The sequence below is a fragment of the Lutzomyia longipalpis genome, chromosome 1 (genome assembly GCF_024334085.1).
Source record: "Lutzomyia longipalpis isolate SR_M1_2022 chromosome 1, ASM2433408v1".
In the NCBI taxonomy this organism is placed as follows: Eukaryota; Metazoa; Arthropoda; class Insecta; order Diptera; family Psychodidae; genus Lutzomyia; species Lutzomyia longipalpis.
Window position 1 is genome coordinate 36,609,873 of NC_074707.1, and position 26,512 is coordinate 36,636,384.

General features: G+C 31.8%; 2 protein-coding genes across 7 annotated transcripts; both read right to left on the bottom strand.

Annotated features, from left to right (window-relative positions):
* Positions 1-294: 294 nt before the first annotated feature.
* On the bottom strand, positions 295-20,923 carry LOC129787091 (cystinosin homolog). Of its 6 annotated transcripts, none has more exons than XM_055822402.1 (9): positions 20,737-20,923; positions 13,333-13,608; positions 12,973-13,075; positions 12,599-12,793; positions 10,711-11,074; positions 10,352-10,640; positions 8,734-8,836; positions 2,429-2,629; positions 295-1,078 (listed from the first exon to the last, which is right to left on the bottom strand). In XM_055822402.1, exons 2-8 carry the CDS (start codon positions 13,400-13,402, stop codon positions 2,521-2,523), a joined length of 1,233 nt encoding a protein of 410 aa, XP_055678377.1. In that variant the 5' UTR covers positions 13,403-13,608; positions 20,737-20,923; the 3' UTR covers positions 295-1,078; positions 2,429-2,520. The 6 variants fall into 6 exon arrangements, with proteins under 6 accessions (XP_055678377.1, XP_055678376.1, XP_055678381.1 ...); XM_055822401.1 differs by having other exon boundaries at positions 18,580-20,896; XM_055822406.1 differs by lacking the exons at positions 295-1,078; positions 2,429-2,629 and adding an exon at positions 5,867-6,086 and having other exon boundaries at positions 20,737-20,898.
* A 1,149-nt stretch (positions 20,924-22,072) lies between these two features.
* On the bottom strand, positions 22,073-25,502 carry LOC129787093 (repetitive organellar protein-like). Its single transcript, XM_055822408.1, has 2 exons — positions 23,960-25,502; positions 22,073-23,870 (listed from the first exon to the last, which is right to left on the bottom strand). Exons 1-2 carry the CDS (start codon positions 24,677-24,679, stop codon positions 22,233-22,235), a joined length of 2,358 nt encoding a protein of 785 aa, XP_055678383.1. The 5' UTR covers positions 24,680-25,502; the 3' UTR covers positions 22,073-22,232.
* Between the last annotated feature and the right edge of the window lie 1,010 nt (positions 25,503-26,512).

The window sequence follows — 26,512 nt, forward strand, 5'->3', positions numbered from 1 at the left end:
CACAGACAGACAAACAAACATTTTCAGCTTTATATATTAAGAAGAAGAAGATCGAATTGAATTTTGCGCATTTTTGGAGGTTTTTTTGAGCAGCTGTGGAAACACTTCATGCTGGATTTTGAACTCATCTCCTGAACCTAAAGATTGTTTTTATTCTGTTTAATTAATATGACTATTAATGCAGTACTACGTGCATTGTTGACGGACTGTCTTGGTGAGATGATTGAACGATGCAGCTCAATGGAAATGAACTCTGAAAAATTGTTTAAATATCCACAATAAAAAGAATTAAAAAATGTTTATAATATTTAATTTATTAAACATTTTTCAGGTAAATTATATCGATTAAATTTATTATAATATTTTGTAGGCAAGAGGTAAAATGAATTGACTAATCATGCTTATTTTTAACATAATTATTTGCCAAATAGAAAATAGGAAAATATTTAGAAGATTTCCTAAACAAATAATTTTGTGATCTAACTTTGTGTTGAATTTTAATGAGTTTGAAAAGAAAATATGTCAAGTCCTAAAACTTCTGCATTGTGTAAAATATCCTTAGAATTGAGACTTTGATTTTTAAATCTGCCTTAATTTTAAAAAAGAGTATTGTCAACAAATTTTTTAGTTATTAATTTTTAGTTAATTTTTTATTCATTTATAATTTATATTTATTTGAGAAATTCACATTTGAATCACAGATAATATAAAATCTGATTTTTCAACGGACGAATTTTGAATTCTTTATAGTTAACATACATTTAGGAGCTGCTTTTGCTCTTTTTAGGTTTTTTCTGGCGGTCAATTTTAAAAGGATTTTTAAAGAAATTGTATCTTGCTTCTTTTAACAAAAAAAAAAAAAATGCATAGAATTTTTTTTTAAAGACTATGAGATTATTTGTAAATTATACATTAATTTTCATTTTTTCTATTTGTTATAAATTTTTCAAAATATAACTCATATATAACTCATACATATTTTAAATTTTCATCATAATTTAACATAATTTTGGTTAAAATATATCCCGGTTGATTAAATAATAAAAGTACGTTGTCCTTTGTTATCCTGCTTGCTATCCTGAAGAGAAAAGTCAGAAGAAAATTAAAAAAACTGTAAAGATAAAAATTAAATATAGCATGGATGGAACAGTATAAAGCGAAAGAACGGTAAGTAAAACTTACGGGCTGTGATTCTTTCTTTGTCAGTTAAATGTGAAATTGACGGAAAATTGAGGATGGGCAAATTTTGAGGAAGACTTTCTCGCGCACCGAATCACAGCCAACGCGCAGAAATTTTGTGAGAAGCCTTAATCGTGAGCGTTGGCTGTGATTCGGTACACGAGAAAGCCTTCCTCAAAATTTGCCCATCCTCAATTTTCCGTCAATTTCACATTTAACTGACAAAGAAAGAATCACAGCCCGTAAGTTTTACTTACCGTTCTTTCGCTTTATACTGTTCCATCCATGCTATATTTAATTTTTATCTTTACAGTTTATATATATTTATCTTTGCATTTTTATATGTATATATATAATGTATATATCTATGCATTTATATATATTTTACTTTACTTTTATATATGTATATATAAAACGCCCCGCTTCGCGGGACGTTGGTTTTATACAACTCAAGATATGACATGTTAACTTTAAAACGCGATATCTCCGGAACGGCTACATAGATTTTCTTCATTTTTGGCATGATAAAAGATATTATAGCCAGCTATAACATATCAAAATTTGAAGCAATTCTATAAAGCGGTGCTCGAGATATTCATCGAAAACTCATCGAAAATTTTGTTTTCGATTTTAGCGCCACTTGCGGTCATTTTTTGAACTTGCAATGTTCCGAGCAGTTGTAGGGCTCATTAATATCTTTCATTTGAGCCCGAGTTGATCAAAATCGGTCAAGCCGTTCTCGAGTTATGGCCGATTTTCGATGAAAAATTGTGGCGGCCATATTGGCTAAACGGCTTGGCCGATTTTCGAAAATGAGGTATCGTTGGAAAGGTCTTGATGGCCCCTACAACATATCAAAATTTCAGACCTCTAGCTATAATAGTGACTGAGATATAGCGAAAACAAAATTTGGGGGTTATTCAAAATGGCGGACGGGGGGGTGGGGGGTCGGATCTGACGTCATAATCGGATGTCTTCCACCCGATATATGAACTTTGCCGTTGACCGCAAGTTTCTATCTATTACCATTCTCTCACAATTTAGCGTTATATTCCGGCCGGCCGGCCGGCCGGACACATTTTTGGCGCATACGTTTTTTGGAATGTGGGGACCCTAATTCGTGCTCATCCCAAGTTTGAGCCCGATCTGACGACTTTGCATTTTTGAGTGTACACAGAAGCTGTGCTTCTTTGAAGAAAGAATCACAGCTAAAAAGAACTTATAACAAAAATCTTTAAAGAAAACTTACACTGCTTCCAGTCTTCAGCCTCACTGTTGCTTATTTTTTCCATTTCCTCGAAAGTTTAACGAGAAAATTAATTCGTTGGAATGGATGATTGGCTAATTGGATGATGCATCTTCATCTGCAACATCTAATGTACCTTCTGGTGCATTCTGCTCCTGGGAGGCAATGTTTTCCCCACCAAGTTCCTCGTAGGGGGTTGCATTGCTAAAGAAAATTCAATTAAAGAATTATTTTCTGATGGATTTTATCAATTTTTCAATCAATCAATTGGGGAGGAAATAAATTTTTTATTGCCACTGATAAATTCCATTATTTGAGCTTAATGAATGTATTTCTTCAAGAAGAATTGTGAAATTTGTGTACAAATGCATGCTGTTAGTAGGAAGTTGCAAGAATAAGAATAATTTTAGAAACGGCTTAGAATTAGTAAGAACATGCATTGTCTGCTCCTGTTTATTATTAAAACAACCTTTATCAAAATAAAGAAGAACAATAAAAATTGAGATAATTATTTAGGGTTAAAATTACCTCAAACACTTTACCTACGTTCGTTATTTGAAGCATTGGAAGCATTGACACATATGCTTTTTGCATCTTAAAATTAGTTGCAATGGAGGCGTGTCTTTCATCATTTTAAGCTGCTTTTTTTCCATTAAATCTCAGTGAAAAATTAACGTCTCTTTAGCTTTTCTTTAATGCTTCTTTCACCCACTAAAATATTTTCTTTATCTACTGAGTATTGTCAAATAAGGTCATGATATGCAAAATCGAATAAATTCCTTTTAAGGGGGGTCTCTTTTGAGATCTGATGAAATTCAATGTTTTTATTTTTCTTAAGGTTTTTCTTAAACTTGGTTTTCAAATGTTGGTTACATTAGTAGCCAAATTATTAAAAAGTAAAAAAAATCACTTTCCGCCATCTTAGGTGCGACGCCATCTTGAGATTTTCCTCAAAACACAAAGGTAGGTTTTTCTCAGGATCTACTGGATGGATTTTGATGGGGTCAAAAGCAAATGAAAGAGGAAATACCAATGCAGATTTTGATGTACCAGAATTTTGAATTTCCATTCTGGGGCTGAGAAAAGTGGAAAAATGTGATTTTTTTCAGATATTTTTTACGCTTTTTCACTTTTCTCAGCTTCAGAATGGAAATTCAAAATTCCGCTACATCAAAATCTGCATTGATATTTCCTCTTTCATTTGCTTTTTACCCCATCAAAATCCATCCAGTAGATCCTGAGAAAAACCTACCTTTGTATTTTAGAGCAGTTCTGTGGAAAAGTCGGAAAATCACAAGATGGCGTCGCATCTAAGATGGCGAAAAATGATTTTCTTACACTTCAATAATTAGACTTCAAATGAAACAAACATTGGAAAACCAGGTTTAAGAAAAACCCCCAAAAATTGCAACATTAAATATGTGTAAATTCTAACAATTTTCCCAAGAGACCCCCCTTAATTCTCAAGTTATCAAGTATTTTATTCCTTTTCTAAACTTCACCAAATCAATAAAAAAAAACAAAGAATTAATTTATCAATTCAGAGACATATTTTGAATCTCTCTGTGTAATTCTTACTATTTATTTAGCACCTAATAAAAAAAATGATGGAATCTGAACTATGCCACCCTTTGCAATACAAATATTTTTATAAAATTTTCCTGCTTCTCTCGCAAAACACGTGCGTATTAAATTTTATTTGTCGCCATTTAAATAATAACAAAAAACAGGAAATAATTCTACGGACATGCATAAACTTTCTGTGGCGATTATTTGAAAATATTTTCTTTATTCCTTACAGCTGTGTCTGTTTGGCCTGAAAATAGTAAATAAATAAAAGACGTACGAGAATGCGTTGAGAAAATCGATAGATTTTATTGTCCTGCCTGATTAGAATGCCCAGAAGAAGGTGGAGAAAGCTCTTCCCATTGTTGCTTTCAAGGGCAAACTTTTTCATTCTGTGTGAGCTTTCCATTCACACGCTGTGAAAAAAAAGAACGAGAAACTTCTCACCATCATACCGACACTCCTCCAACTTCTCTTGAGTCGTCATGACTTTTAGCTGTGTTTCTTTCAGACACAGCTTTTGTGTACCGAGCAAAATCGAAAGTCGTCAGATCGGTCTCAAACTTGGGATGAGCACGAATTAGGGTCCCCACATTCCAAAAAACGTATGCGCCAAAAATAAGTTTTTTTCCGGCCGGCCGTCCGTCCGTCCGGCCCTCCGGATTATAAACTTAAATTGCAAGAGAACGGTGATAGATAGAGACTTGCGGTAAACGGCAAAGTTTAAATATCGACCGGAAGACATCCGATTATGAGGTCAAATCCACCCCCCCACCCCTCCGTCCGCCATTTTGAATAACCTCAAAATTTTGTTTTCGCTATATCTCAGCCGCTATTATAGCTAGAGGTCTGAAATTTTGATATGTTATAGGGGCCATCAATACCTTTCCAACGATACCTCATTTTCGAAAATCGGTCAAGCCGTTTAGTCAATATTGCCGCCACAATTTTTCATCGAAAATCGACCATAACTCGAAAACGGCTTGACCGATTTTGATCAACCCGGGGTCAAATGAAAGATCTCAACAAACCCTACAACTCTTTAGAACATCCAAAATTTCAAAAGTGACCGCTAGGGGGCCAAAAATCAAAAACAAAATTTTCGATGAGTTTTCGATGAATATCTTGAAAACGGCGACATAAATTTTTTTTATTTTTTGATATGTTGTAGCTGACTATATTATCTAGCTCCATGCCAAAAATGAAGAAAATCTATGGATCCGTTCTCGAGATATAGCCTTCCAAAGTTGGCATGTCATATCTCGGGTTCTACAAGTCCGATCTTGATCAACTCAAGCGCAAATGAAAGGTTTCGAGAAACCCTACAGATGTCTAGAACATTGCAACTTCGAGAAATTACCGCAAGAGGCGCTAAAATCGAAAACAAAGTTTTCGAAAATTTCGAACTCGAATTTTTCGAAAATGGCGACATAATTTTTTTTCATTTTTCGATATGTTATAGCTGATTTCAAGACCTTTCAAACAAAAAAAAATTTATGAAAATCTATGGATCCGTTCTCGAGATATGGCCTTCCAAACATTTCTTAGGGTATGACTTTTCTACTTTTCCCAACTCTGCACGTATTTAAACTAATTCGCGTTATAGTTTGCTCTCACAAAATTGGTACACTGAAAGAAACACAGCTCCCGTAAGCTTGGTCAGCTTACCAGTACATTTTTTATTCTGTTTAATAACGTGCTAATTTGCTGTGTTGTTTTGCCTCCAAATAGTGCTTAATCATGATGCGACCACCACGAGAAAAATTTCACAATGTTTCTTTATCATCTCTTTATTTCGTCATTCCTCTTTTTCTGCCACTCGATGGTTGAGCAAAATGAGAAAAAAAGTATTTGGGAGAGATTAAAACGACACGGTCGTGGGAAAAGTTTTTATTAGGACACATTTGAATAATAAAGGTTTTTTTTCTTCATTCAGAACAAAACTCTCAGAGTATTTCTGCAAAACTATTTCTAAAAAAAACTCTTTTTATTGTAAAAAAAAAAACACTGAAAAAGAAGGCAGTTTCTTTAATATTTTTCTGGTACATTTTCTCCTGAGGATTCAGTCAGGTTCTTCGTGGAGCCAGATTTGCGTCTGGAAAGCACAATAGAGGGGCAAAATAGAGCAAAAATCAATTTTCAATCTTCTTTCACCTCAAAGTGGACAAAACAACCAAAAAAACCGACCAAAATAAAAACCAAAAAATGATGATTTAATAAAAATCTTAAAACTAGAAAAACGTGCCAAAAATGAAATGAATTAAATAAAATCCAAAATGTGGGAAATGAATGGGAAAACCATTTTTGATGCTCACACCCCACTTTACTTACTAAATCATGCAGATGTTTATTGTTTGCTTGAGTTTCTCTGTGGATTAGGTAATTAATTAGTTTTCCTTTTACTACAACGATTTTTTTCTTCTTTTTATATGAAAGTTTTATTTATTTTCTTGTTAGCTATTTTGAGGGAGTTTTCATACAAAATTTACAAACATTTTTGCTGGGGCTCTAAAGGTTTTGGTTTACAAACTTTAACACTGGTTTATTTTTTTAAACTTTGTTTACTATTTTAATGTTTACTGGCGATTTTTAAGGCGATTTATTTTATTTTATTTTTTTGGAAAAAAGCTAAACTTACAATAAAATTCTAATATTTAGATAAAAATATTCTACAAATAGTCGAGAAAATTAGAAATACTTCAAGTCGAGTGTTCCTCAAAATTGAATATAAAAGTCTTAATTGTTTTTTGGGTAACGTTTTTCAATACAAAAGCAAAAATATTCAATGAAAAATTTTAGTTAAAAATCAATTAAATAAAATTTTAAGGCTATTTTAAGTCTAGAATTTACTGAAAAAATTTTCTTGTTAGATTCGTTAGATTTTTTTATGGAAAAAAAAATTGAAGGATTTAATATAATACAGCTAAGACACATTTTGTGCTATAAAAGATAAAACATGTATGCTTTTATGGGCTACCCACAATTGCTATAAAATTGCCAACAGCGCACTCACTTTAAGTGCTTTAAGTAAACGCCTGTGGTGCTGAATTTCAAAAGTTCAGCATTTTATAGCTGTGAGAGTTGACCTTTAAAAAATGAATTGACCGGTTTGTGTCTGAGTTATAACAGATCGTTTTGTCATATTAAAAAATCCTTTAAAAATTCTTATAAAAACTAAATAAATCAATATTTTTTAGGTAAAAGACACTAAAAAAAACGATCATTTCAAACATTAAAAACAACTTTTTAAAAAGAATCATAGTTTTCACAAAAAAAGAAAATTATTAAAGCATCTATTAATATCAAGCCGAAATTTTGTTTTTCATTGAATATTTGCTTTTTATAGATCTTTCCTTATATTTGAAAGTCTTGGAAAAATTCCTGAGGAACCTACTTATATAATGTTCTAAATCTAATTAAGTATATTTCACACAAATAAAAATTCGGAGAGGACATGATTTTTTTCTTCAATAGTTAAATAAATAAATAACATTAAAGCACTACAAAATTTGATAAAAAAAACATCGAAAAATTCTTGAGAACTACACCACAGTCTAAAGAAAGCCTTAGAAAGTATTTTCAATACTTTGTTTAAGGCCCCAAAATCTGTCTCTAAAGGCAACAATTTTACTGGATAGGAACAAAGAGAGAACTATAAGATAGAAGGAACAAAATAAAATGATATTCTATCGTATTCGTCAAAGCGTGGAAAGAATCTCGAAGAAATCTCTCCAGCGCACCTAATAAACTAAAATATATTCTAAAAGAAAAATTTATGGTAATTCTTTTTAGAGCGAATCTTTTTTCTATCACAGAGAGTTTCTTCTCTTCTCAAGAGCAAAAATCCAACGTGACCTTATCACATGAATTTTTTTCTTCATCACTGTGATAATTATCCCTGCTTTTTGCTACTCAAATACAATTTTTTTTTAAAAGATTTTTCTTTCTATGTGTTAATAAATGTATTGTGATGTGTTTTTCCTTCTTGCAAGTAAAAGAAAAAAAAACAAGAAGGAAAAAATGTTTCTGTATGTTTTTTGTGTTAGAAGCTGAAGAGAAGTTTCCTTCTCAGAGTTTTTCTGTTAGGTTATTTCTTATCACTCTCTCATACAACTTATGGAAGCATCTCCTGCTTTTCTTTGTCTGCAATGAGTTTTTCGAGATTTGAGCTATTTTCTTTAAGCCCGCTGTGACGATCCCTGAAATATATACAAAGTGTTCTTCCACATTAGAAAATGAATTTATGTTAAGGTTAATTTTATTATGTTTTTTTATTGTTATAAAAGCAGTTCAAATAGAAAAAAATAACAAAGCCACCAATTGTTAGTTTAAATTCTTGTATAAGTACATTTTTGAGGTTTTGTTAATGTTAGTGTAGTCAAATAAATTCAGAAAATAAAATTTTTCAACTTTCGTTAAGTTTTTTTTAGCAAAGACACAGCTTGCAATCAAGTTCAAAAAACATAGAATTCTTTCAAAATTTTGTTATAATTTTAACAAAAGTAATTTTCTGAATTTATTAAACTCTTGGAATGTAATTAGTAGGTCATGCATGGATATATTTACAAGAGGTGGGAATGTAGGGATGGACTTAACGAAGAATTTTCTACATCTACACACAGTCATAAAAAAATCAAAATCACAGAAAAATATGGAATTATATACAGTGGCAATAAAATTTGGTTTAGAGCAACTCCGAATCATCTTCGGTGGATATTGTGGAATATTGAACGGATACGTACCGGTACAGCACATAGTGCTGAATAATAAAGACAATGTCGAATGCGACAGAGAATAATCCAAGACCGAATTTTGTGGGATCACCGAAAATTGAATCCCAATCATCTGAAAAGGAATGAATTGGTTATTATTTTACGGTTTTTAGGCTAGAAAAAAATAATTGAAAGAAAACTGTGGAATAAATATAACTTTCTGGGAAAATGAGTTGATTATTAGGTAGTATGTGTCTTAGCTATTTGATCTTATTTTTAATTAATATTAGAATAAACAAAACTTTCAAGGAATGAAACTGAATGAAAAATTAAAAATTTAGAGCTTCTAAAATCAATTAAAATTTACTCTGAATGTTTTATCCGAGACACGTAAAATGATTTTAAATTCTTACCTAAAAATTAATTTCGTTTTTCCGGGTATATTTTTGCATTCAATAACTCCGAGTTTCAAGAGTTTTGCGGTTTATGTTTCTAATATAGTAATCCGAGTGCTTTATTGAATTAAAAGTGATTGATTAAATGCGGAATAATCAATCATTCTCAATAGATTAATTAATAGAGCAATTAGGTACAGTTCGATTGATTGAACGATAAAATATACTCTAAACAAGGTTTCTCGTTCTACACATCTCTAATAAATTGCTCTGGGATCAGCAAAAGTAAGCAATTTTAAAATATCTTGAAATTGATTAAAATTTTCTATGTTTTGGCTATGACACATAAAAATATTGTCTAAAAAAAATCCCTAAAATATGCATAAAGAAAATACGACGCTCCTTTCTTTAAAAAACTAAATTGTTGCTTATGAAATATATAAAAATCTTATTTATTGCATTGATTAATAACTATTAAAGTGACACATGCAAATAAGCATGTGTGCAAATAAATTTATTGAAAAATTCTACTAACTATATAAACACTCATATTTCTGCAATATCACGGAATGTATTAATCATAAATGTATTGTGAAATGATATCGCAAACTTGAAGTAATCACTTAATCTTGAGCTTTGAACTTGTTTTCTGAGTTTTTTCTTTTATATAAATCTAAAAATAAATCAATTGACTGAAAAATTTAATTGAATGATTAAATAGTAATTTACTTTTAATAAAAATAAATGACTGAAATTATTAATTTTAGAGAAAATCTTTTTATCAATATATTCTCTATTTTCTCTATTTTTTTTCTTTCCTTTTTTTTATAAATTGCTTTGTAATTTTTTTTTCCTTTTTCTATTTTTTTTTCTTTTTTCACCTGCCACACACATGTGAGAGGGCATGACCCTATTTTGTGTATTGAAAATAAATTATTATTATTATTATTATTATTCTATGTTTAGCAAAGACACCTATCAGATTTTTTTAAAAAAATTCTTTTATAAGTTGAGATTTCAATTTTTCGAGTGATTTAATTGCAAAAAGCCCTCTTAAATGTCAAACATGTGACTGATTGCGCACAATCTGCACTTAAGTAATCGTTCATTCACAGTTATAGATTAATTAATAGGAGCTTTTACGTTGTCAATTAATAATAGATCAAATATACTTCAGAATCATAATTGAATCAAGGTTTTTCCGGCATTTAATTGTTTCTGAAAATTATAGAAAGAAAAGAGAGATAACTCACCATAGTTGTAGGCATTGAGCATCATTTGGAGCATAGAAAGGATTCCGCCTGTAAAGTCTAACAAAATATTCCCAATACTCCAACCAACTGTGGATTTTCGTCTGTAGTTCATCAAAGCTTGTGGCACATACTTAATCAGAGTAATTGTGAGCTTAATGTAGCTGCAGGCATAGAGGAAGTCCAACCAGTGAAAGACATTCGTGCCCGCAAGGATGGCACAAACAATCACAACAACAAGGAAAATGCCCAAAATTCCACGGGCAATCATTGAAACTCTTTGGTCACCGCGCTGCAATAAAAAGTGAAAAAGAAATTGCAATAAAAATGTTGATTAAAATGCAAAAGAAGGGTAAACAAACCTCATAGATGAAGCACTGGGCGATGGTAACGAGCGTAGCAAAGGCAGCATGAAGGGAGAAGACTACATCATTGACTAGTACGGGATTCAATCCACGTGGGAATCTCTCAAAGTACTCAGCCTGAATGCCTGGGCTCCAAAAGAGAGCCGTATTGAAGACGCTGTACATGACAAAGCCAACAATATTGAGGGCCAAAAAGTCGGGATTGAGACCCACAACACTCTTCCGCTGGAAGTTGTAGTAAATTTGTGGGTAGAATGAAATGGACCAAGCTACAAAGTAGATCCATCCCACAACAATCGATACGTAGATAATTGCCTCGGATATTGCAACTGTTATCCGTACGAAAAGATTTTCATCATGGCTGCAAAAGAAGGTTTTTTTTAAAGTTAAGATTTTGTGTGATAAGAAAATAGTTTGTCATGCAATGTTGCTTAATTTGCGGCTTGATCATCAGGTTTTATGTAGATGATGACTTAATCAATCAATTCTGTCAATCAAATTCGTCAAATTGATAGAAATTTGCCTGAATGCACGATGCTGCTTAATTAAGTAACTAAGGCCGATTTTTTTAAAAGAATACTTCGATGCTTAAAAAATTAATAAAATCAGCCTAAAATAGTAGTTAAAATGACTTTAATACCTTTTTGGGCTTATTTAGAACAAGGTCTATTCAATGTTATTCGTTATTGGCTTTCAGAACAGAGCTTTTGTGCCCTTCCTAAAACTAAAAGTGCCAGATTTATTGAGATTAACGACTCAATCAAGCATTGCCAGATTGAGCTTAAACATCTTGAATTCGCGTTAGATTTTCTCCAAGATTTATTTGCTCAATGGAAAGGCCTAATTTATTCTTTTATAGATTTTTCACGGTCAAATGTCTGGAAATTTATCTTAAGGATTTACTTCTTAACAGATTAGAGTAAATTAAGACTAGAGGGACAATTTTACTCCCTGTTTGATAAAATGATTTAATTTTTCAGAAGATTTTTTTTTAGATAAGTTAAAGGTTTCATTTTCTCTAAAAAGTTTCTTTTAGCTGTGATTCTTTCGAAAAAAAAAGAATATTTTATAATCCAAAAGTCTTAAATTACTTTCTCGAACAATTTTAAACCCTTTTTCCCTTGCATGCACAAAGCATATGCTTTAAAGCTTCAAATTGATGACCTTTTATTGCTCTAAAGTAAAAAAAAATCACCAATTGAAGCACTAAAGGGTTGTGTGGATGTCGGAATGACGTCTGATACGATAAAAAGATAAAAGTGAAGCATTGAAGCATATGTCTCATGTATTTAACAGGGAAAGTGATATAAAATAGAGGCGTGGCTTTTGAATTTTTTGAGCAAATATATTTCTATCTTTCCCTAAAGAATTCCATTAGAAAACGAAGAGTCTGTTTAGATTTTAATTTCTTTACTGTAAAAGACTCGGAAATGCCACTAAAAAATAAAAAAGTGTCAACTTCTACGTCGTACAGCGACGCTTCGATAAATTTTCTCTCCTCTGCAAGACCTTTTTAACAAAAATAATTCAAAATTCTTAATTTTTCTTAATTTCTGGCTTATTTATGAGAATTTATAAGGCTTTTCAATCTGATGAGTTTAAATCGGGATTTCAATCAAATATGTTCACGATACAAGTAAAAAAAAATGAATAGACTCCTTTACAACATAATGTGAACTAAATTAGTCATATGCTCATAAATATATTTTATTTTAATCAACCAACTAAATTGAGTGAAAATCTTTCTCATGTGGTGTATATTTTTGTAACAAATAGTTTTAAAGTGAACGAAAGATTTTTGTGTGAAGTGATTGACACTCATCTACCAATTTGCAGGAAAAAAATGGGTAGCCAATTGACTGAATGGGAATTGAGATCAACTTACAAGCTTCTGCCTCCGATGGTGTAATTGGATGTGAGTTCAAGATGGCCTGGGTGGACACCCTCCACGCGAATTGGGTACACAACTTCGGCATTCGCCTGGGTAGATGGTTGCAAATCAACCACATTGGGTATGACATTAATTAATCCATCGTGCTGCTCGTAGAAATAGACTTTGCCACTCTCATTGAGGAATCCTCTGCAATGTTGAAAGCATATAACATGTAAGTATTCAGTATTTGCATGTATTTTATGGTGAATGGCAACAAGATTTCCTTCATGGTTCATTTGAATATTAGAACGCGCGAAGAACGACTTCTGGATGGCTCGCAGAGAGTTGTTTTGTAATTAAATTAAAAATTCTACAGTGTCATTTACCTGAATACCAAGTTGAATTCCTCATTCTCACCCACTAATACCGTGAGATCTTGCGATGAAACACTCAATGTGTACGTTTGGTCCGTTTGGGCGATTGTTTGCCCTGCAAAAAAAGCAAAAATATTTTGAAAACTATTTTTGGACTGGGGAAAAAAAAAGGCGCAAAAATCCATTGATAAGAAATCTCGTATCACAAGCCCCCCCAAAAAAAATTAATCATTAGCGCGCAAATCCCACATGATTTTTTTTACCATATATAATTTGCGATTTGCCAAACTGGATTTTAATCAATTTTTTTCCACACCTTTTGGTGCAAAAAATGAGTCTGATAAAAGAACGTGACGAGCGCGGAAAACTCACCTGATAGAAATAATACTGCTGTGAATGCGATAAAATGTAACAGTCTATGGGAATCTATGAATTTCCTCATCTTGAATGTTTTCTCCTGTGTCGAGCCCGAAAGAATACTTTTAACTCCTGAATGGTGGTGTTGAAGATGGCGTGCAACTTCTTCCCGTAAAACTTAATTTTTAATCACAATTTTTCTCAGACCTTTTCTTATATGTATCCAAAGAGCCGTGCGCACGTCTCAACTCCTTCTCAGCCCGAACGCAACTGCTGTGTTTGTGGATTAATCTACAAAAAGAATTTTAACATTTACGGTGTAGCAATAAAATATATCGAATGAGCTCTATATATGATCCTTTTGATAAGCTCACGTACACCGTGCGAAGAAGCTTCAAAATTGGTGATTAAAGCCACAGATAGTGTGAGAAGTGTTTTGTGATAAAAAAATTACTCAATTGTGTGCTTTCGCCCCCACCTGAAGAATTCATGATGAGAGGGAAAAAAAGTTCTTGACTTGTCATCATCAATGCTAAAGCACCTCACTGAAGACACATTTTCTCGCATGATTAGATTCCAATTAAATCGATTGGAACTATAAATAGCCCCCAAAATGAAGTTAATTGGACATGAAAAAAATTTACAATTGCGCTATCGATACGCAGAATCCAGACGATTTTGTCATGAGATATTGTCAGACAATGCGTGGCTTAAAGGAAAATCCCGCAAAGGTACTTGTGGATGGTGGAGAAAATTCGCCGGCAATCTCCAAAAAGTCATCAGACGAATTGTAGTTAAGTTCTGTCTAGAGAATTTGCACAGTCTGGAGGGAAAAACAGCAATAAATTACGGTGAAGCCATAAAATTCATTGCACGGCCGATTAAGAAGTTCTACAACAGACTGACCTGGTTTTGGTGTCTTTGAGAGTGAGGACAAGCTGTGTGAAATGCGAGGAAAATTTTACGAGGGATTGTACTGTTGAATTTCCCTTCTGCGTGTAGATTGAAATTAATGATAGTTTTTAGCTTGAATTTTAACGATTTTTAGAATTTTTATAGCGTAAGAAAAGCTATTTTAATGATGATTAGCGGAGACACATTTTTCGCTATAAAAGAACCAAGACAAAATATGTGCTCTAATTAGAAAGCTTTAGTGCTTTGAGTTTATGCACCTTTTGGTGGCAGAAGTTTTCAGATATCTCAATTCTATTAAAAGTTATTCGCGGTCAAAATCATGCCCTAATTTCCTGGCCACCCTGTATAAATTAGAAAATAAAAGTATTTTAAAGAAACAATTTTTATAATATTAAGTATATTCTTGTAACTTAAGACATAACTTAAAACATAAAAACTTTTACTTTAATTTTTACTTTATTAATTTTTAATTTTTAAATAACAATCTGTTTTATATCAAAATTTCAAACTCGATTTAATAAAAAATCAACAAAAAATTGTTCTTGTTTAATTTACAAAAAGTTTTGCATATTTTACATTCTAAAAAAAATTTAGAGGCAGAAATATTGCCTAAAAGTACTTGAAATTCTTTAATTAAAGCTTCCTAAACACCAAGAATCTAACAATCTAACACTTAAAACAAAAAAATAAATGAAAATTTTTTCTTTACTTTCATTTCCTATCAAGTTTTTATTTTTTCAATGAAAGTTCTAAGGGACCTTTGCCCGTAGACTAGGAGTATTTTTACAGTCTAATCCCTTTCACGTTAGAAGATAATTTAGGCATTGTTTTGGGCGGTTTTGGCCATCATTATCAGTCATGCCGTGAAATTTTATCATCACTGATTTCAGTGTCAGATAAGAAAACGTTTGGTTGAATCCCACGAAAAGCCGTGAAAAGCTTACCTAATATTTTATCCGCGCGAGATTAGTTTATGAAAAGTTTATTGTTTTAAAAATAGGATTTAAACCGCAATATTTTCACGGAGAACTCGATTTTTATTGCAGGGTTTTAATTTTATTTTACCAATAAAAATTCCGGGAAAAAGGCTTAAAATTTAAACGTTTTTTAATGAAAATTCTTCGAAAAACCAAAGAAAATTTTCACTTAAAAATTTTATTAAAATTCTTGTGAATTTAAACCTTGTAGCACAATGTTTTCTATTTTTTTTATAACTCGATTAACTGCAAATTGTTCACAGACAGAAACAGAGTGTAGTAAATGTTATGCAATGGAAAAGCCACGAGATTTAATTATAGAAACATGCTGCAGATGCGAGTGGATGTTTGTAAAAAGGAATGAAAATAAAACGGGAGATAGGAAAGAATTCCGATTGCGAGAAAAACGTGAGGAAATGTTTAAATCTAGATGAGTAAAGTGCTTTTTCTAGCACGTAAGAAAAAACGAGGACTTTTCCCAATTATTTTTGAGTTCAATGAAATGAAAATTTTATTCAAAAATTCGTTTTTTGCTGGTCCCAAAGAAAGTTTTCTGGTTTTTGGGGATTTTGTTTTTAAAGAAAAAGTTCTGCAACATTTATTTATTAAATCCCAATTAATATTGTGCTAAAGTGTTTTAGAAGCTTTAAAAAAATCGATACGGGTGCATGGGATTTAACGACTTTACATTAGCAGCTACTATTTTTAGAACCTCTGTGAAATAATGCTAATTTGTGGGAAAATATGTTGGAAATGGAATGAAAATTCATTTTGAATGGTTTTCGTCTGAACAAAAGTAAATTACAATTTATATGTTTTTTCCGTGTTTTATCACCCACCGTCTAATCTCCTATCTCTCTTTTTTCTCTGCATACGTACATGCTTTTTTTGTTGAATCGTTAAATCACAAATGGAAGGTGAAATTGAATTAAAAGCTCACGATTTTTTGTGTGAAAAGCACGATGTTTGTATTTGTTGGACAAAGGTGCCAAATGTGTGTTGCTGAAAAGAAGTCCCCCCTCTAAACAAAAAAAAGTATGTGTTTGATAATAAACACAAAAGTAAATCTTTTTGATGACTTTCAATTCTTGGACACTACTTTTGCGCTCTCTGTGGAATTTTTAAGCGAAATTTTTTATGGTAATTCACTTTAGAGAGACTTTCGTAGAGCAAAAAAAAAGTTTACAAATCGTTTTTTCTGCAGAAAATTTGCATATTTAATGGACAAAGAGAGGGTAGAATGAGATACAAAATTTAGAAAGCAAATAGATAAAAGTTGAGAATTCATACGCACAATTATCACAAGAAGCATGGCAAATAGAATTTAATTGATTTGCAGACACACACTCCGCGCAAGTTGCTTTTGAGAAGTTTATTCAAAAGAGGTCATGATCTTGGAGAAGGACAAATTCACAATTAATTTGCCGACTTTGTAGAAAAGCAAAAAAAAAGTGCAAAGTCACTTTTTCTCTCTCTCTAACTGAATGATTTGTAGTAGTTTTTGCAAGTTTGATTTTAATGCGCTGTACAGAAAATTTAGTTTAATTTGGGAGTAAGTTGTGATTTAAGGATCGCAAAATGAACTAACATTACGTTAAAAGTGGTAGGAAACTGTCAAGAAAATGAAAAGTCAAGGAAATTGATTTTTAAATGTTTTTGTACCTGATGAAGGGGTCTGAATTATCCGAAATTCATCAAATTAAGTTTCTAAGAAAAATTCTTTTTTTTTTGAAAAATACTAAAAATGTTTTTAAGAATCTAGTTCAAGGCAATTGATCAAGTTTTTTATCTTCATAATCTCTCAATTGCTTCTGTAGATATAATTACGAGAGAAAGAGGATTATGCATGATATATGGAAATCTCCTCATCGTCAGACCTCAATAATTTATTCTATTTATTCTACCTTTTCTCTTTATTCTTGAAAACCTAAATAAGAACCCGATAAAAGTGTCACTATTTTATAAAAAAAACCAAAATTCTCTGGTTCCCGTTCAATGACAAATGAATCACTTTTGAGTTGATTTTTATTTGGAAATTTTGACTTTTTCATGATTACAAAAAAGTGAAATCACTTGAAAATTTTTATTTTATCAGTTCTTTTAAAGAATTGCTATTGCAACGAGGAAAGCTCAAAAATAAAAGTGAAGTACATAATGGATTTTCTAATTTTTACAAAAATAATGCTGACGTTTGATTAAAGATCTTTAGAAAATAACATAAAAAAAATAATTTTTAGAATTTTCACATTGATTTTAAAAATTGACAAGAAATCTTCGAATTTAAAGCTTTAATCAAAAAAGATTGTTCTAGCTTTAAATAAAGATATTATTTTTTAAGAAATTAGACTGTTCATACAAGATTTGAAGCTTTTTTTAGAAAGCTTTTACTTCAATAAATATGTATTTTTATCTCTAATATTCGATAAAGATGATTAAGAGACTAACTAACCAGTGACTTGGCAATTTTTCTTAATGAATTATTTAAGAATCCCACTTTACCACTAATTTTCTGCGCATAGCATAGAGACTGAGAGAGAGATCTCCTCTTAGAAAGATTGTGAAGAAAATGGTAATGAGTTTTAACTCCGGAGGGCTTCCCATTCACGCCGCGTCATTCACATGTATGGAAGTCATGGCTATGTGCTAAAAGTTCAGGTTTAACGCGCATTTTTGTCGTGTATACGTCGATCACCCTGATAATTGAGGTAACGTTGATCATGAAGATTGCAACCGGATATCAGTGAGACAATTGCAGGCCATAATGAGGGAGGTGTGTGAACGGAATTCCTCTAAACTACTTAGCGGCACTCCGAGATGCCACATCCCGCGGGAACGTTCTAAACTCGTGCAAAAATTCTCACTCTGAATCAGTAGAAGTTGCGTCAGAATTTTCACTAAAGAAGAACTTCGGCGAAAGACTCATTCATCATTTGGCAAAATTCCTCAATGACATGGGATTTTCGCACGATGTTCTATTGCTCATTTTTTTCTTTTTCATTTTGCCTCTTTTGCACCCACAACCACTTGATTAAACACAAAAACCCACCGCAGCAGAATGGGGTTTGATAATTCGCACTATATGACGATTCATAAAACTGATAAGGAGGCACATCTTATGGGTGTTGGCGAGGGGAACTCCATTTGAGTCTCGTCCGCAGACTTTCGCAAAGTGAATCACATGCATTTTTGCAGAAAGAAAAACTTTCTTTAAATCAACACAGATGATGATGCGATGGGGGCAGAAGATGAGCACACAAATGATAAAATTCTTATCACCTTCACTTTAAACTAATATGCGGCAGTTCACTAAATATTGATAAAGTCTTTTTGCGGCAAAGAAGCGCTATTCGCGTAAGTTTATTGCACTTACCTTGACTCAATGAGATTATTTGTGCGTGGACGCTCGCGGTGAGCACAGATTTAGCAATAAAAATGCTGTGAAGTCCGTCTTTGGTTGTTGATTTTCAATATATAAAAATATACAAAACTTAACCCACAAAACCAAAAGTTGTCGACCTTATCGAGACTTTCTTCTTTTTATACTTTGGTTTTTTTGGTGATATTTTTTTCTTTACTTCTTCTGTGCTTTTGCCAGATGAAATATTAACTTCACAAAATTGCCACAAACATCCAAATCAAGATCAATTTTTTTTTCTGCAGCAGCAGGGCAGCTTAAAACTAATTTTTCACACTCAAGAATTTATCTTGCTTGTTGTGAAGAAAAAAAATGCAACGATTTCCTTGTACTACAACTTTTCGAGATTGTTTTGCTCAAACAAATAGAACTTTTTTTTTTAAGAATCAAGAAAAAATATTTCTCACAGTATTATTTGCTTCCTATGTGCAATGGGGTTTAAGCTCTCCAATTTCAATGTGAGGAGAATATTGTACTTGTTAACTCAATGGAGGCTTGCAAACGACTGGCGCTCGATGAGCCGGCCTCTGTTAATATTCTATGTCGTGGGCTCTTGGCAGCGACTCGCGGAACCCTGATAAAGAAGCGCCAAGAAGTTCACACACTAGGGCGAGAAAGAGTGCGAGAGAAGGTGGAAGAAGGATGGAAAGATAAGCTTCTCCATGTGATGATATTCGATACATTGACACAATTTTCAAAAGAAAATTTTCCTCAGAACCGAATTGAAATGCATTTTTCCTAGATAAGAGATATTGAATCAAGTTTGAATAATAAAGGACTTTATGTACAAAAAGAATTTGACTAATATTGAAACATTTTTTAGTAAATTTAATTAAAATTCATGTAGGTATTCATCAGACCTAGGAATTATGTCTAGGCTAAAGAGGTTAAAAATTTGGATTTGGTTTTTTGGAAAAAACCTAAATTAGTTTGCCTTAAAAGAGCATTCAAATTGTATCCCAAAATTTTGAGATATTGGGCATCGTTTTAGTATGTTCTAAATAACTAATTTTTGAGTTGTTTTTCAAAATTGATTCAATTTAAAAAAAATATGAATTTTTTAGTTTTTTTTTAATGGTTTTTGTTGGACCTCTGTAAATTTCTTTCTCTTTCTTATATTTTCAACAATAAAAGTAAAATTGAATAAATTCCTATTAAAAATTTCACTCTATTTTTTTTTCATAATTAATCTTAATAAATTTTTAACACAAATTCATTTAGGAATAAATAAATTTTTTTCTAAATGTATCTCAAATCTAGAAAAAGCTTTTTATGAAGAACTTTTTCAACTCTGCTAAGCTAATACAAGCAGTTTCTCGTGTTTATCGATGAGCTCTTTTGAGATTGCTCGTTTTTTTCTTGCTGTGAGGGAAAATTCTTTCACAAACTGGCCATTGGCTTTTCTTCTGCACCAAAATGACTGCCTTCCTTTTGCAATTATACATATTGAGTCATCGAGGAAAAGCTCGATTTTTCAACATTGTGAAACAACTCAATGATGATGCAGCTAAATTTATTTCTTCACCTTTATTGTTTCCCTTTCGCAGCCTCATCTCCTTTGAGTGAGGCAAAAAAAATTAGAGATAAGTCAGAGAATCGTGCAAGTCACGAGATATTCTCGCATATTCTACATGATAATAATTCTGAAGTAAATTAAAAAGAGACTTGCGCGCGTATGGGCGGAAATGGCATAGTTTTTCCACATGTAGATATTTACGAAAATGTAGCGAAAAACAAGGGTGGAAATTAAGGTGAATCGTTGCATCATTTTCATTCTTGCCCACCGAGCGACTTTTTTTAATATTGACTAATTACGCTCCGTGTTGATAAATTGCCAACCAATGTCAAGTGTTTTTGCCCACTGCCGGCGAATTAATGTTTTTTCCGCGAAGAAAAAAAAAACGCGAACGAACGACTGATTCAGCAATTGATATTTGATTGGTAAAACGATTGACATTGGGGCAGGGCATAATAATAGCATTTTCTGCTCAATCATTGCGATAAATCTATTTGTATACAGATAAAATGAACTAAACGACATTCTACTGCAACATAAATCTAACCTCAAAATTCATTTTACTTAAAGTTTAAATTGATTTTTCTATGACTTACAGACGCAGCTACAAACGGGAATGCATGTTGATTTTCACAAAGCACAACACTTTGATGCACTCGTGCACTTGCCATTGAGATTCATTGCACAATTTTCATTTTTAATCGATGTAAACAGAGAAATTCCTACAAAAAACACTGATAAACAAAACAAAGGGACATGACAGTTAAGAAAAGTACCAAGCGCAAAAGTTTTCGTACAATAGCTGTTGCTCGAGCCAGACTTAGGCTTGTGAGTGAATTTAGTTTGCGTTCATTGAATGATTTTTGTTGAGAACGATATCACCTGTTATAATTGTCTTTTTTTTGCAGAAATAATTATTTTTATATCGATTTTTAGATTAAAAAAAGTAACTAAGGTAATTACAATTAATAATGAATGAAAGAATTGAGTAAAAAAATCTAAGAATGTTACATTAAAAATTTTCACAATTCGATGAATTACTATATACAGTTCTCAAATATCATTCAAGTGCGAGCTACATAAAGCTTCATCAGAGCTTTAATGGCGTTTGACGGATGAGAAGAGCTTTTTTATTTTTAAATTTCCCGCGCTCTTCTGCAAGTGAAACATGTCTCTTTTCTATGTTTTAAATATTTTGGAGGGAAAACATATTATGATTTGAAAGTTAACCCTTGGAATGCGGAGCGGGGTCGTTGAACGACCCCAGCCCTATATTTCGTGCTATAACTCAATAAATATAAAAGATAGCGTTCCCATCTTTTGGAAATAAGTTCCTTGGTTATCTGAGGAGGTTGTGTAAAAATTTCAGCTCAATCCGACCACCACAAGAAAAGTTATTAAGAAAAATGTAGAAGAAGGGAATTCAAAAATTGGTGTAACGGTCATGCTGCAGAAAATTTCTTAGAGCATAAACAACATAAAACATAATTAGAAGTATGTAAATGTGCAAAACAATAAAGAATATTCGAGAAATATTGCCATTTATCACGTTGCGGGAAGTGAGGGGAATGTGGGGAAGAGTTAAAAAAAAATTGCAGTTTCTTGGCAAATTTCTCAAGAAGAAATTGTGAAAAACGATTGAAAAATGTTTTTCCCTAATATGTCCTTCTAAGTGTTTTAGGGTAGCGAATTTGTGGTGCAGGGTGCAAGAGGACTATATAAGGAATCTATAGGCACTAACCCGACAACTCCAGGTTGTATAGTTTGGGAGAAAATTGGCCTTCTTTTTGGGGTCGTTCAACGACCCCACCTTCGCATTCTAAGGGTGTGCCAAGGCCTCCGCATTGCAGAGGTTAAATAAAAAACGAATAAGGGAAAAAAATATAAATGCTTTAAATTAATCACCAGAGTCGAAAATAATATAAAAATAGGTTTTTACATTTAAGATATAGAATTATTTATTTCAGAAGCAATAATAGGTAGGTATCTAATATTTTTATTGATTAAATTATCCATATTAGCCAAGAGAAACTGCCTTTACAAAATTAAACAGCATAAATTGAGCAATAATAAAATGAACGTGGATAATCAGTTAAACTCCAAAAAATGCCTGAAATAGTTCCCTTGTGATATTAAAAAAATCCCCAATAAAATTCAAAGTACTCTTTGGTTCTTCGGAATTCTGCAACTGAAATTCCTCTTCAAACATTTTTTTAACAAATTTAATTTCTGACATTAAATCTTCGGCCATTTTGTTCTGGTTTTTAGTATTCTCAATGGTCTTAGATACTTCTGTTTGCAAAATCTTTTCAAGATTCTCATAATTCTTATTATATATTACAAATTGTTCATTCATATTTTTTTCTAATTGTGACTGTTTTGCCGAAATGGTCGAAATTATATTTTTGAGAAAAGACACTTGATCAGTAAGATTTTTCACTTCTTTAACTAATTCTTTGTATTCTTTGTCATTGGAATTAATTTGGATCATTAAATCTTGTTCCTTTTTGTTTTGATGTGCAATCACATCTGTTCTGGTTTTAGATCCTTCTGCTTCTAAGGTTTTTGTGAGATTAAAAATGTTCTTAGTATATTGATTACCAAGGTTCAAGAATTTATCTTCCATAATTTTTATTAGCCGTGTCTGATTTGTTGTAATCATGTTTTTAAGAAAGGACACTTGTCCAGTAAGATCTTTAACTTTATTTAGAATGTCTTTGTATTTATTATTATTGGAGTTAATTTGGTTCAAAAATTTTTTTTCTTCTACTTTTTGTTGCTCCATAGATTTACTTACAATGCTTGAAATGTTTTTACAGTTTAAAAATTGATTTTCCATTTTTATTTCTAATTTCTTTTCCATTGAATAGATTTTGGATATTAATTTTTCTTCCGTTTTGTTTTGCTGTTCCATCAAATCATTGATTTTGGATATAAATTTCCCTTCCGTTTTATTTTGTTGTTCCATCAAATCATTGATAGCCTTCGAAATGATTTCATCTGTTTTAGACCTTTCATTTTGAAAGTAGTTTAAGATATTTTGGGTACTTTTGGTTAATTGATCTTGAAAGTACTTATCCAAATAATTAGTAATTTGTTTAAAAAACATAGCTTGTTCCAGATTCCTAGGTCCTAATTGATTAATTTCATTGCAGTTGACTCTCATATTATTTAAATCCTCTTGTTTTTCGATGATTTTGAAACCATCGTATATTTCTATTTTTAAATTTACAAGTAATTCGTGCATTAAGATGTTGTAGAAGCAGCCGAAATTGTTCTTGAATAGGGTGATAGTAGATAAGCTTGGTAAGATCGTATTTATATCCTCAACGTTTTCCAGCTTCGTTAAATTGTTCTCATGCAGGTAGAGTGTTTGAAGATTTGTGAGTGATTTTAAGTTCCTTAGATCAAGAGAGGTCAGTCCATTTGCTGAAATATCCAAGAAATTTAATTTCTTTTGTGTTGTAAAGTAGTTGTCATCCAGAGAGATTCCTGTTGAACGTAGATGTAGTGTTTGAAGATCATCCAAGAAGGTAAATGTGGAGAGTTGCAGTGGTGAAAGTGGGTTCTCAGACAGATACAGATTTTGTAGAGTTTGAATCTTTGTGATGTCCTCAAGATCTCTCAGTAGATTCCTAGAAAAGTCCATGGTTTTGATTCCTACATCGGCCTCAACACTAATCATACTGAATTTATTGTGGCTTTCAATAATCCTTTTTGGGCTATTATCCTGTTAAAAGAAATTTGCAAAGAATAAGTGTTGGAAACAATGAAATTAAAAAAAAAAACAAAATATGCTATTTTTTCTATGATACATACCGAGCCTCTATAAGGTGCTGAAATGTAAGTCAAGGATTTTTTAACTCTGTTTTTGTGTTTGATATAGGGAGCTACCGTAGATAATTTGTGACTGATATTGAATTCCGTAAAATTTTTCATATCACGTAAGTCAAATATAAAGTTTTCTAGACGGTTATCGTTCAAATAGATGAATTTGAGTGTCGTCAATCCTGAGAATACTTCTCCCTGCAGCATTTTTAGTGCGTTAAACGACAAGTCAAGACGTATAAGCTTATCGAGCCCAGAAAAAGCATTGAGAGCCACAGAAATTATTTTATTTCGTGACAGGTGAAGCTCCATCAACTCTTTTCCTTCGCTGAACACAAAATCTTCAATTTTTTCAAGATTGTTCTGTGATAAATCCAAAATTTTGAGATTTTTTGCGCCATTTAGTGTTGCTTTTTCATTAAGTTGGCGGACTTGGGACATGGATAAGTCCATCCTTGTCAGTTTAGTAAAAGTTTTGAATAAAGTTGTTGGAAACTTTGTTAAGTTGCAGTTCTTGAATGTTAGAGATTCAAAGTTTTTTGTAGAGCCTTTGAAATTTATTTCGTTACTTTTTAAGTTCGTAAAGACACAATTGATTGAATCGCTCAATGCTTTGTCACAGGAAACATCCTGAAGTAATCCTTGGTTGGGATAGATCAGGCAAACAACCACTATGATTGCACTAACAATAACTTGTAATTTCATTGCCATGATTAGAAATTTAAAAAAAAAAGCACTGAAGAGCTTTATTTAAAGCCTAATATTACAATTGGCATAATTTTAATTTGGACTTGTTGGCACAGAGAACTCTGAGAGCAAACTAAAAATATTCTTCAATGAGAAATTTTTTAAGACAAATTCCATAAACCCCGATAATAGGCCAGCTGAGATGTAAAATTACCTACAAATAAATCGGGACTAACCAAATTTTGCACTATTCGATTCAGAGAATTATAAGAAACCTTTTTATACTTACTGGAGTGCTCTAAAACTTATGCTCCTTTCAGAAAATGCGTTTAAATATTCCCATACATTTTCCCATAGAAGCCATCAAAGCCATTGAACGAACAAGTGACGTCACTGGGGGGTTCCAAGAAATTGCTCACACAAACCCCACAAACCACATAAAATACTATAGTTTTTACAATTTCCACTCAACAAATTATAACGAGGATTAAAAAAAGTACTTCCTACATGAGATAATGCAGAAATAATAAGTAAACACACATTATTTCACAAAAAAAAATCCCCACAAAAATGAAAATATTTACTCGAAAATTCTCAACTGTCAAATCATACTTTTTCGGAACACGAAATTCAGCGACGTCGCATGTTCGTTCAATGGCTTCGATGGCTTCTATGGAAAAATGTATGAAAAATTTTTCAAACGCATTTTCTGAAATGAGCATAAGTTTTAGAGCATGCAGGCAAATATTAAAAAATTTCTTATATTTTTATGAATCAAATGGTGCAAAATTTGGCTAGGCCGAATTTATTTAAAAGTTTGGGGTCATTTTCCGCTAATTCTACTGGCCTATAACAACATATCAGTTTATAGTGGTTTTTTGGGGTTTTTTTTGTACTAAAATAAGTTTTAGAGAATTTTTGCGAATTCATATGATAAGGGAATTCATGAATACATGTTATGCTGTTTGGAATTTATGGCATAGGAAATGCATATAATTTTAGTATATATATTGTATGTATATGCCTGGGTATATGTACTCACTTATATTCAAATTGTTTTTTCCTGTTACATTGCGTATGAGATATGTAGTAAATAAAAAATATATTTTTTAAAGGAAGTAAGCACAAAAAATTAAGTGATTATAGTTAATCGCTTAAATTGAGGACTAATATAGATCCTTTAAGATATTAAGTAATTTAGTCAAAATATCCATTAATTTTTTTGATTTTCCATACAAAATTTTAACAGAATTAACTTCCAACTTCAGGTCTTCAGTCATTTTGTTTAGATTTTCAATATTTTGATTAACTTTAGATGTTTCTGTTTGTAATTTATTTTCAAGATTACAGGTATTTTTGTCAAATTTCAAGAATCTATCATCTATATCTTTTTCTAATTTTGACTGTTTTGCCGTAATAGTCGAAGTTATGTTTTTGAGAACAGACACTTGATCAGTGTGGTCATTCACGTCCTTCACTAATTTTTTACAATCACAACTAATTTGTGCCTTTAAATCTGTTTCCTTTTCGTTTTGCTGTTTCATGAAATCATTGATAGCATTCGAAATGACTTCATTTGTTTTAGATTTTTCAATTTCCAAATCGTTCATAAGATTCTGGGTACTTTTGGTTAATTGATCTTGAAAGTTCATGTTCAAATAATTAGTAATTTGTTTAAAAAAGACAGCTTGTTCCAGGTTCTTAGGCCTTAATTGTCTCATTTCACTGCAATTGACTCTCATTTTGTCTATATCCTCTTTTTTAATCATATCGGTACCATCATAAACTTTTATCTTTAAGTTTTCAAACAATTCGTGCATTAAAATGTTGTAGGAGCAGCCGAAATCGTTCTTATAA